Source organism: Triplophysa dalaica, chromosome 10 (assembly GCF_015846415.1).
Source record: "Triplophysa dalaica isolate WHDGS20190420 chromosome 10, ASM1584641v1, whole genome shotgun sequence".
Lineage (NCBI taxonomy): Eukaryota > Metazoa > Chordata > Actinopteri > Cypriniformes > Nemacheilidae > Triplophysa > Triplophysa dalaica.
Genome location: NC_079551.1, coordinates 12,556,925 through 12,568,368, shown reverse-complemented (window position 1 = coordinate 12,568,368; position 11,444 = coordinate 12,556,925). Strand labels below are relative to the sequence as shown.

Sequence of the window (11,444 nt, the reverse complement as noted above, 5' to 3'; positions counted from 1 at the left end):
GCTTCTGAAATAATTAAACTAAATTCTCTGTGTAATATACAGTATGTGTGTGCAATAGTGGAATTTACATCAAAATGCAAAATCGTACTTTAATGTATAATTCTCACATTTGTAGTACTTTGGTCAGTCGATAATACTATATGTAGTTTATTATTGTTTATTTTAATTCATTAAAAGAGCCATTTCATGTCTTAATTACAATACTACTCAAGGTTGATAAAGGATATAGAAAGTAAATTATAATAAGTAATTAAATACTTTTTGGCGAGAGTCATTTGTATTGAATAGTCTATTGAATAAGTTGTATCTAAATTAATTTTTCAGAGTAACTTGCCCAATACACATTACATATATGTAACGTTTATTAATGAATTCATTTCACCCATTCAATTTGTAAGTCTAGTTTTGTTCTATTGTTTTGACGCATTTATGGACCGGGCCAATTGAGTTGTTTTTACAATGTACTATTTAAATAAACAATAAAAATAAACATGCAACTATAATAAAAAGCTTGCAACCTCCCCGTCGGGGAATTGAACCCCGGTCTCCCGCGTGACAGGCGGGGATACTGACCACTATACTAACGAGGAGTAGCTTGTACACCCACAAGACATATTCAGTTTTTATTGTGTACAGTTTACATTAGTTATTTAAAAGTGCATAAATACAACTAAGATGAAATACCTGGTGTTTGTAAACGATAAAACAATACCAGTATTCTCCCTGTAGCTCAATGGGTTGTGCATGTTCGCAGCGCACTTTCCTAGATTTCGAGTCCAAAAACAAATATAGATAAAGAAATACAGAATAAATGCATTCTAAGTCGCTTTGCATTAAACCATATGGCAAATATGATAATGCACTGTAAATCTTGCATCTCAATGTAATACTGTACATAAGTGCATAATGCAATTCTGTGATCACACCACAAGGGGTCGGTGTCGGACAACTAATACGTTTTCAACTACCTGTAGATTCTTGCTCTCATTTGAGAAACGCTTTGTATAAAAGCATCTGGTAAACGAATCAGTTATATAAATATATGATATTTCCATACATTTGCGTTCCCGTTTTCCTCGTTTAAAATCACGCGGATATCATAATTCTTGTTGCCAACGCAACCCTGCCGATCCAACAGCACACGGAGCCGAAGCAGTTTCTCACGAGACACTTTATGTCATCTTTGTTAAAGCGATTTATTTCACACAGCACTGAAACAATACATTCATAATCCGGCCAGCAAACATATGCTGAATTCAGCCATTTTAAGACATATTCTTTTCCACACATCAAATCCCAGCACGCGAGAAAACAATATAAACAGCTGAAATGAAAATATATTGAGAAGTGCGTCACACAGTGTAAACTGGACGCCATTGCTGCAGAACGCGCGAACTCTTCTTCTACGTCAAGTGAACTTTAAAACAACGCAAAACTTCCCTGTAACCGGGAAATATATTTTATGTAAAATATATCTTACCTGTAGCCTATTCAGAGACTCTTTTTAAGCAGTTTTCCAATTCCACAATTCCTCTCCACTGCTCCAATATGCAAAAATATACTCAAATCGCTTCACTTGTATGCATATCATGTGGTGTTAAATACACAAATAATACACTCGCACTTAATAAAACAGCAACGGTTATTGCAGCATTTTGGGCACCATTCAAAATCACAGATCATACAGTTACCATTGCATACTCGAACTGGTTTTTGCTCCACAACTTCGCTGTCTAAGTGGGAAAAAGCAAAACAAACTATTTTAACTCCTTATGAATGTTTGACATACTTAACTATTCCTTAAAGATGTTTTTTATTCGAGTCAAATCATACCCTGACTCACATCTGTATGTTACATGACACGTGTAAGACCTCATAAACGTCTGACGAGTTTAATGGCGGGAAATCGATAATGACGACGTTGAGCACGTTTGGGCCTACCTCTGATGCGTAAACACGCTCAAACGCGACGTAGCATAGCAGCAAAAACCACACAGACAACAGACGCCAAACAAAAATAAAGCTGTGCTCCGATATAACGTCACATCGGCACGGCTCCTGTCGCGACTCCATAAGGAACCATCAAGGAAGACCAGTCGGCTGTCTAATCGTAACACACATTCACGCGCGCACACGCAACATGCGGCCGAACGCTCGCGCTCTCTGTCGCCCCCAAGTGTCCGCGCGTCCCGCTGCAGCCTTCACTCGTCGTCGAACGTCTGTTGGAGCAGGAAGTTGGCGGCGAGGTTTTCGTTTTTCTCGCAGGCGAAATACGCTTGAATGACGAGTCCCTCCGGGAAACCAAGAGCTTTTAACTGCAAGAGAAAAGAGAAAACATTCACTTGCAAACTAGACATTTTTAGCTAGTGCGTAAATCCCTGATTGATCGCAAACCCAAAGGTCGCAAGGCGCACCCTATCGATTGCTTCCTTCTCCTGTGGCGTGACCTGGATGTAGTTTGTCTGCGGTGGGCTGAGGGCTTCCGCAGCTAACGCGGCTTCCGCAGCTAACGCGGCGTCCGCCTCCCCGACGCGCGGCTCGTTCAGCATGAGTACGAACCGCTCCTGGTGCTGCGTGATTTGCTGCAAAAACGTATGAACGTTGGTACGGCCACCATTCAAATCGACTCACAAGACGTGAGGTGTTAAGCTCCACACACCTGCAGGAGTTGCGGGTTGTCTCGACCCAGCTGTTGCAGCAGGGCGGGAAGGAGGGCGGGGTTCTGCTGGATGATCTGTCGCATCTGCTGGAACTGCGGCTGGTTCCTCAGGAACTCCAGCGGGTTTTCCGACGCCTGCGCAGATCCCGACACGGCACCTGTTCACAGTATAGATAGGGCTGTACAGGAGTCCGGACCAAATCAAGAAATTACATAATATATATATTTGGGAGCACTACCATTTCTGAGATTTGCGACCTCAGACAATACCAGTGATCAGCCCCTTTTTATTTTGTTCACAACCATCAGCTGTGCTGCCAAAATTACATTTATACAGAAGTAGAAGGAATGTATCAGCTGCTGTGAGGTGCCGAGGACTAACCATTCGTCTGTTTCTATATTGAACGAACAAATGTGCCTCACCGGCTGCAGCAGGTGGCGGCTGAGGTCGCTGTGGTGCTGAGGGGGCGGGGTTAGACACGGGGGCGGGGCGCACGACTTCCTGGGGTGGCGGCTCAGATTGTGTGGGTATACCCTTCAGGAACATACATCAGCCTTTTCAACATCAATACTTTTCTTGTTGAAACACATCACACTATGGTTTCTGAATGCGTTTTTTGCAAAACTGGAAAGCTGGTTTATCTCTCACCATAAGCAAATATTCAACCGCTCGGTCCGGATTGTTGTAACTCGCTCGTAAGGCGGCGATCACCTGTTCTCTCTCATAACCCATGGACATGATCTCCGTCACTAAATTCTCATATGCTTGACCTGTAACTGATGGAAACAAGCAATAATAGAAAGAATATTGGTCAGGTAACATTAACTTGACTTTTTTATTATTCTTTGTTTTTTTGAACACCCCAAACATACCTAGTATTGAAGCAGCTGTTTCTAGCAGACCCAGTTCATCCAAGGAACTGCGAAAACAGACCCGAGACTTAGTACACAACATATTGACCCTTTTATAAACGTTGTGCCTATAAACAACAACATTTTGTAATACTTTTCAAATCCACTGACTTTTTTAGCACACGTTTATAAAAGTTTCAAATGTTTCAAAACCATAGAAAATAATGGTTTTGTCTCACCTGGCCTCTGATTGGGCAATGGCCTGGGTCCCCTCCTCTAAGAGGGGAACTGGATCTGGGGTCACTTCAACCGGTTCTGAGGATTCTGCACCGACATCTAAGGCCACAGGGGGCGCTTTGACGGGTGGGGCGGGCGGTTCCACTGATGGTTTTGGTTCTGCATGTTCAGGAGCTGGTTCGGCACGGTCAGGAGCTGGGGTCGATACAGGCACTGCGGGCTCCGCGGGTGGAGCGTCGGGAGGTGATGGTGAAAGGACAGAAAGTTCTGCGAGAGGGATGCTTACTGACGCTGGGGTAATGGCAAGAGGAGCTTGAGGAGGTGATGGAGATTTTGGCTGTAGAGACAAAAATACAACTGCACAGAGAACTATAGAAACCTGCCAATGAAAGATACTGTTGACTTCAGAAAGAATATAAAGACTAGTGGAGTGATTGAGTATAACAATCATATTTTTTTGTTTTTCTGACTGATGTAGTAGAAACTGACCCTTTGTCCCAGTATACATAATATCCGTCCTAAATTGTATTTGAAATTTCTATTCATATTTCCCAAATCATGGCATGTTGTAATGATTATCCATAAACTTCCAGGGTGGTCTACTGTTTTTGATGAAAATGGGAAGTGTAGATCAAGGCACACTCAAACGAATGGAAAATGGAGGTAATGATGAGAAATGTTTAAAGGCCTCAATGTTATATTTAGGCAAAGATCTTGCTGTAGAAAAATAAAAATGTGTGATGTGGTAAATCATGAGAAATTAAACAGTCTTACCTTAGTTACCATTACCACTACAAAGTTCTTCTCGTCCATTTTGTATTCTTTTAGAGGTATGTCGTCGTTCAATATTTTACCTGTTTCAAGTTTTTTAAATAAGAGAAGAAGTAAAACTTGTATATATGTGAACAATAAAATACGAAAACAAAGAAACTATCAGCTAACAAACCTGCATAGATTAATTTTTGACCAGCGGCTGGAAAAGAATCTTTTCCCTTTTCTTCCTCTATTTTCTCTTTAAGAGCTCTTACCTGCAATTAAAGCATTTATGTTTATACAATTTATTAATTGAAAAAAAATCAATTGAATTAAGTTATTAAATTGAAACTGTATTGCATTTGAAAAATGCAAGAAAAAAACAATTTTAGACTTTTGGACACCACTGGCTAAAAAAGTTACATTGTAAAACGACAACCGCACGTCACAAAACAACATTAAGCATCAAAGCCGCCCGTCACAAAGTAACATTCAACAATGACAGCTCTGCGTCACAAAGTATCGTTTTCAGTCACGTCACAAGGTAACACTTTAGAATAACAGCGGCTGTTTGAAAGTGACATTTTTCGATCACAGCAGCACGTCACAAAGTAACGTTTTACAATCACACCAATGACAGTCCGCATGTATCAACACCCGGCAGAGGCCGCGGCGTTTCCCAACCCGCCGTGCCCGCGCACCGGCGTGTTTACAGGGGCCACGGCCACGCACGCTCACCGTCAGCTCCTCGTCTATGTGCACTTTAAACGTCTGCTGCTGCAGGGTTTTCATCGTGATGGTCAGCATCGTGTCAGACCGGGAGTCTCGTGGAGAAAGCGTCCGCGGTGAGAGCGCGTGGAGATGTGACTCAGCGGTCTTCTGGAGATGTGATGATGGTCCTGATCTCGAGATGTTATGAAAAGACGCCATCTACTTGCTGAGCGGGACAAGACACTTTTCAGTTTCAAGTTAGATTTCGAGTCCCCTTACGAGAATTAACCACGATTTAACTATTAGTTTAATTTGTAGTAAAATAATAAAAACATAATTTTACAATACTTTTTTTGTTTAACTTGGTTATAGAAACGGACATCAATCCTTCAAAAACACGATCACTAGTTTTACTTTAATAAAACTGTGCTAATTTTCCTAAATGTTTGCAAAAAAGAAAATAAAAATATTTAAATAATCATTAAATGATCACGGTTTTATTGTTGTAAAAGTGTAACAAACAATGGTTAATTTTCGTAAGCAATGAATGTTGGGGATAAAGTTAAGTCTTTTTAATTTTATAAAATTTAAACATTTTCTTTCATAAATCCTGTATTCATGTTGATAAGTTTTAATAAACTTAAAGTATATTTTTACTTATTTAACCAAAACATTGAAATACATATTTCATTCATCATAAGAATGTTCCCTCAACTATACTTATTAATGTCATGAAAAAAGTCCTAATATTTATTTTTAGAAATGTATTGACATCAATGGTCTTATATTATTAGGCCTTCAGAAATGTTACTATTATTTGACTTTAATAAAATGAATTGTATAGCACACAACTACTCAAAAATCCAAAGACGAAGAATAAGTCAAGACACCCATTTAAAAATAAATCATTTATTTTAAAAAGTGCAAATCCAAGAAACGACATTAGAATTTCCCCTCAGACAAACAAATAACCCAAACATTTATTAGTCTAACATATCTTAGCTCTTATTTTGAAGGGGGGGAGGGGTGGAGCTTCTAGCAGCAAAACCAAAAGAAATCTTTAAATTATGGAGGAGTATGAACTAACAAGTGGGGGGCGGGGCCAAAAAACACACCACAAAGAAAAATCAGCCAATCAGATTGGATTCTGCTCATTCAGAGACATCAGGTCAAATAAAATCTGCTTCACAGCTCGTCTCTATCTTTCTTGTCCACGTTGTCCTCACCATCCTCTTCCTCCTCTGAAGGTTCTTCGGTGTGTTCATCCTCGTCTGGCTCATCATCTTCATCCTCCTCTTCCTCGTTGTCATCTTTTTTGCTCTTTTCCTCTTCCTCTCTCTTTTTCCTCTCTTCCTCTTCCTGCTGGTCCTTCATTTTCTTTTCTGGCTCCTATAAGGTACAAATGAAGCCAGTTAGAGGTGCAGCATAGAAATTCATCTTATTAAAATCAATTGAAAGTCATATAAACACAAGCACACTGTCAACGCTGGATGTAAAGCTGTTACCTTTGTCACTCCCCAAGTGTCTGCGCCAAATTTCTCAGCCTCTTGAACATCATCGGTTATCAGGAAGTTATCGAATATGGTTCCAGCTTTTACCTGTATGCAGAATTGGTTTGTTTTAATGCAATTCAAGAAAAATGATCGAAAAAGAATATGTACCTTTATTTAAATTGATTTTTTGACTTCTAAAGACCCATAAGTCAAATGTCCCCCAATTGTTCAGTTTTTATACATATAAATTAATAAAATTTTAATGAATTCTATAAACTTTAAGCATCATCAGATTGCATATTGCTTAACACGTTGTTTTTCTTCAATATTGTGCAACTATTTACGAAATCAAATTAAAGTTAATTCAGACCATGAACGATAACGTCCAATGAATGATAATGCTATGCTTATTCTAAGCGTTAACAACTTAAATACGCAATACTTTTAAAGTTGAATATATTTTGATTGGCTGTCGATGTTTTTATGTTAATAAGCTGGGGAAAGAATCTATAAAATCTTCCTCCGTTTTGTTACTGCTGAGTGGTGAAAAGCATTGTTGTCTCATTATTAACACTTTCTTGATAATACAATAATGTAATCAAATTAAATAATAATAATAATAATCTTTAACATATAATATATTTACAGAAATAATATAATCTAAATAATATTAAAGTGTGCAATAAAACCATGTAAGATAACATTTTCTTATTTATATACATCGACTTCATCTGTAACGCACCTGCCAAAGATCCAGTCCGATAACTCCAATGTTGTCGAATTTGTAAATGGAGTCGTCCGCAGTGTATTCAGGGTTGTCGATCTCCGGGTGAACCCACGCGCCTTTATAGTCCGGGTTATCGATCTGCTTCGGTTTCCACTCGCCCTACAAACACATGGAAGTCAGTCAGATATATTAAGACTCAAGATTCACATTTTCATCACGACTCAAAAACCCTTGTTCAAGACACAACGTTGAGCTTAATTCAATCTCACTCATTTCTGGAGATCTTTACACATTGAGGTACTAACTCTTTCTGTCGATTGTTGTTTGATATTGTGATACCTTGTACTCTGGATTGGGGATCATCGGGGGTTCCCATTCTCCATCCATGTCCTCGTCCCAGTCGTCTGGTTTCATAGCATCAGGGTCGGGAATATTCTCGGGTTTATCCCATTCCTAAAAAGCACAATTACAGTTCACATACACTGTTGCAATGCAGTGATTCCACCGTTGACTCCACGTACAATTCTATGAAGCTCACCTCAGGTTTGGTGTCCTCTGGATCGTCGATCATGGCCCGATCGTCCCAGTCCTCTGGCTTCTTGGCTTCCGGATCCTTGATCTTCTGGGCCGGCAAGAAGTCCCAGTCTTCCAGAAGGGAGCCTGATTCCACTTTCTCGTTGTCGATTTTCACTTCGTACGTCTGGTCCGGCCGCAGGATGAGCGTGTAAAGGTGCGTCAGTTCGTCGTCCTGTTGGGTGGAGAATGGTTTTGAGACTTAAAGCTTTGTTTAAAAGAAACCAACGGAGATGCAATTTACACATGACGCAGAACATACTTTGCATTTGATGTCCTTCTTGATCAGATGGTTTTGGCCTTTGTAGTTGAAAATGACGTGGACTTTCTTGGTACTGTAGCCACAGATGTCGGGTCCTACAAGAAAGCTCATGAGTTAACAATCTCTTAAAATTGTTGGAGCCCCGTCTACATTCCTCCTCCCACACAAACACAAATTTGTTCTGTTATGTCAACATGACTTACCGAACATGATGTAATATCTGGAGTCTCCGTGCATATCAGCCTGGTCCTGGTCGGCAGGGAAGACCTTGACGTAACCACCGCCGCAGTCGATCTTCTGCTCGTGTTTCACCGTAAACTGCACCACCAGGGTTTTACCCTCATTACTGAAGGAGTCAAAGTGGGTGGACAGGGCGTAAAAGCGGGCGTCCTTACTGGTCTGCAAACCTGGAGAGAGAAAGCGTCATCTTACATTATGTACAACATATAGTATCGTATTTGCATTGTATTAACAGGTGTCATTTGCATAAACCATTAAGCTCCACTGACAGAAAACATTGAGGGTGTAAAGAGGGCGAGCGCTCACCTTTATCAAGCTCAGCATCACCATAAAATTTTCCTGAGGTGAGCTTCCACTGGCCGTAGTCCGACTTGTGTTTGGATTCGGCCCATCGGCTTTTCCAAGCATCTGAAATATATTTATTTTTATATACTTTAATGAAACTTCAAAAAAGGTCAGGGGGGAAATTAGTGCCACGTCAATTAAAATCACAACAGATTCAAAACTTTAGTTAATTGACAACAAGTGATTTACTGTCAAAAAACACAACTGAATACAAAACCCAAAACATAATAATTCATCATTTTAATGCCTTTCTTCGTTAAACTCCAGACATGCGTCATAATGCACGAGTCTAATAACCATAATGCAAAATACTTCATTCAGAATAAGAAACAAATTTGCATATGTATTCTTAAGATGGCACGGAATGACACACGGAAAATACAGTAAATGAAAGTATGACATTAGTAAAATGTAAATAACATTATTGATTACAAAATCATTAAAGTAACTTGTCAATAGATTAAGATTAAACAAACTATATTGAAATCCTAACCAGAGATCTTTGATCTCACGGAAATAGACACAATTTAACATTATAAATGATGTCACGCGTAATGAAAGTCACATTACCTCCGTCCAGAAATTGTTCTTTAAAATACACGGCAGCATCGACACTCAAAGCCGCTGCAAAAACAACACACACCGCCACCGCGATCCTCATCTTTCGTGTTTTAAAGGATCTTTATTCAACGGATGAACCTCTTGTAATATCTAATGCGGCTCGAGGACTCGGAAATATCGCCGTGTTCCTGCACAGATGGCTGACGCTCATTGGACGAGCGCTCGGCCAATCGGAGGGGACCACGAGTTGACGAGTCGGGTCTCCTCAATCACGTGATTTACGTGCAAGTTTCAGGAAGAAAACCGCGTGGAATTAAAAACATTTTTTTGGTGAATATTGTTTATAATTTGACAAAGGACCATATTATTTTTTATTATTTTATATATTGCGTATTTACACGCAACCAGAAAACATTGCACATTAATACAGAGTATTATGGAAGACCAATAGTAATACTTATTCATAGTAATAGTAATAATTAAAACATAAAAATCGTAAGACATAAATCACTTTTTAAAGCAAACTATTGCGAGGCTTTTTTAAATGGTTTATTTAATTTGTGTTTTAAAATGTAGTACAATGTAATGCACATTTTAAATCGCTTTTTAAAAAATGCTTTCTCTCTTTATTTGCCGATTATTTTTCTCTGCCATTTTGCCAACTCCTTTTCTTTGCCGATATATAAATCTATTTAAAATAACCAATCAGATTTTTTTGTAAAATAAAAAAGTTGTAGTTGTGTTTACATCGTAAACTTGAGCGATCACAAAATGAAAAGAGAAGCTCTACATGTTTATGTGTTTATGATCTTCAACCGCTAGATGGCGCTTTAGCCGCGCGTTGTTTAAAACTCCCTTAAATCCCCCCAAACAAATATTAAAGACAAATAAGCACATAACAGAAAATCTTTTTAAAACAAACCTATAAAAAAGTAATTTGATGAATATCTTTCACTCCAGCCGGGATTCCGGCCATGGATCTCTATATGAAATGTGTTCAGCTCTTCTGGATCTGATGTTATAAGTCAGAACAACAGAAGCAGCTACAACAGCCACGCCCACCAGAACAGAGGCGACCAATTGGATCACAGCTGGAACAGTATAACAATAGCTGAGACAGACTGAGGTACAAAAACAAGATGAAACAGAGATCACCTGAATGAATGAACACAAACATCACGTGTGACTCACCTGAACACATCTGATAGACATGGGGGATGTTGAAATGTTGAGTTTGATTACTGTTGGATTGGTTCAGCACACATCTGTATGTGTTTGACTGTTTGTATCCTGATGATCCACCTCCATAGGAAGAGAGTCTGATGTTGGGCCGGAACTCAAGAAAAAACAATGAATCAAGGCAAAAGTGAACACCAGTCAAGAGCAAACAGTCTGGCAACCAAGTGAGCGTTCATGGCAAGTAAAATAATGAGGAAAGTCCACTCCTCGCGATCAGATAAAGGAAAACTACAGAAAGACATGACCAGCACCGAACCCTGTTATAATACCTAAATCAGATCTTTATATAAAAAACATTTAAATATCAAATCGCTGAATCACTAACAAAAGTACCAAATATAATTCAAATTAGATCCCAAAGTAATAAAACTTTTTATTGAAGAATTACTAAGTTAACTAGTTTCTAAAACACAAAGACAAACATTGAAGTGATAAAAACACATGTATAACTCACCGATCAGATGCCACATTTACTTCAGATGTTCAATCCAGAAATTGGAAAAGATAAACTCTTGAAAGAGGATTAACAGTTTGGATCTCTCTCTCTCTCTCTCTCTCTCTCTATCTGTCAATGTGTATGTGCCACGTTCATGTATTTTAGTAACAGGAAGATACAGGAGGCTACTGATGAAGAACATTTCACCAAACCACATTGTCAGACATGTCTGTTTGTTCATCACTCTATAGATCTGATGTTATTATTGTAATGCTGACATGTTTGCAAACACATAAAATTGTCAAAACAATTTAACAATTACAGTCCAGACAATGAAACTGATTATAACTCTAGGC

General features: G+C 39.0%; 2 protein-coding genes and 1 non-coding gene across 3 annotated transcripts; all 3 read right to left on the bottom strand.

The window, feature by feature from the left end:
- Nucleotides 1-518: 518 nt before the first annotated feature.
- Nucleotides 519-590, bottom strand: trnad-guc (transfer RNA aspartic acid (anticodon GUC)). Its single transcript has one exon. It is a non-coding gene; the product is annotated as a tRNA-Asp (tRNA).
- A 563-nt stretch (nt 591-1,153) lies between these two features.
- rad23ab (RAD23 homolog A, nucleotide excision repair protein b) lies at nt 1,154-5,431 on the bottom strand. The gene is made up of 10 exons (XM_056759894.1): nt 5,240-5,431; nt 4,695-4,776; nt 4,523-4,602; nt 3,751-4,085; nt 3,533-3,579; nt 3,309-3,436; nt 3,083-3,194; nt 2,660-2,817; nt 2,415-2,582; nt 1,154-2,315 (listed from the first exon to the last, which is right to left on the bottom strand). Exons 1-10 carry the CDS (start codon nt 5,429-5,431, stop codon nt 2,202-2,204), a joined length of 1,416 nt encoding a protein of 471 aa, XP_056615872.1. The 3' UTR covers nt 1,154-2,201.
- Nucleotides 5,432-6,105: 674 nt separating this feature from the next.
- calr3a (calreticulin 3a) lies at nt 6,106-9,597 on the bottom strand. The gene is made up of 9 exons (XM_056758786.1): nt 9,423-9,597; nt 8,814-8,915; nt 8,471-8,674; nt 8,268-8,362; nt 7,971-8,180; nt 7,772-7,885; nt 7,448-7,591; nt 6,718-6,810; nt 6,106-6,601 (listed from the first exon to the last, which is right to left on the bottom strand). Exons 1-9 carry the CDS (start codon nt 9,511-9,513, stop codon nt 6,398-6,400), a joined length of 1,257 nt encoding a protein of 418 aa, XP_056614764.1. The 5' UTR covers nt 9,514-9,597; the 3' UTR covers nt 6,106-6,397.
- Between the last annotated feature and the right edge of the window lie 1,847 nt (nt 9,598-11,444).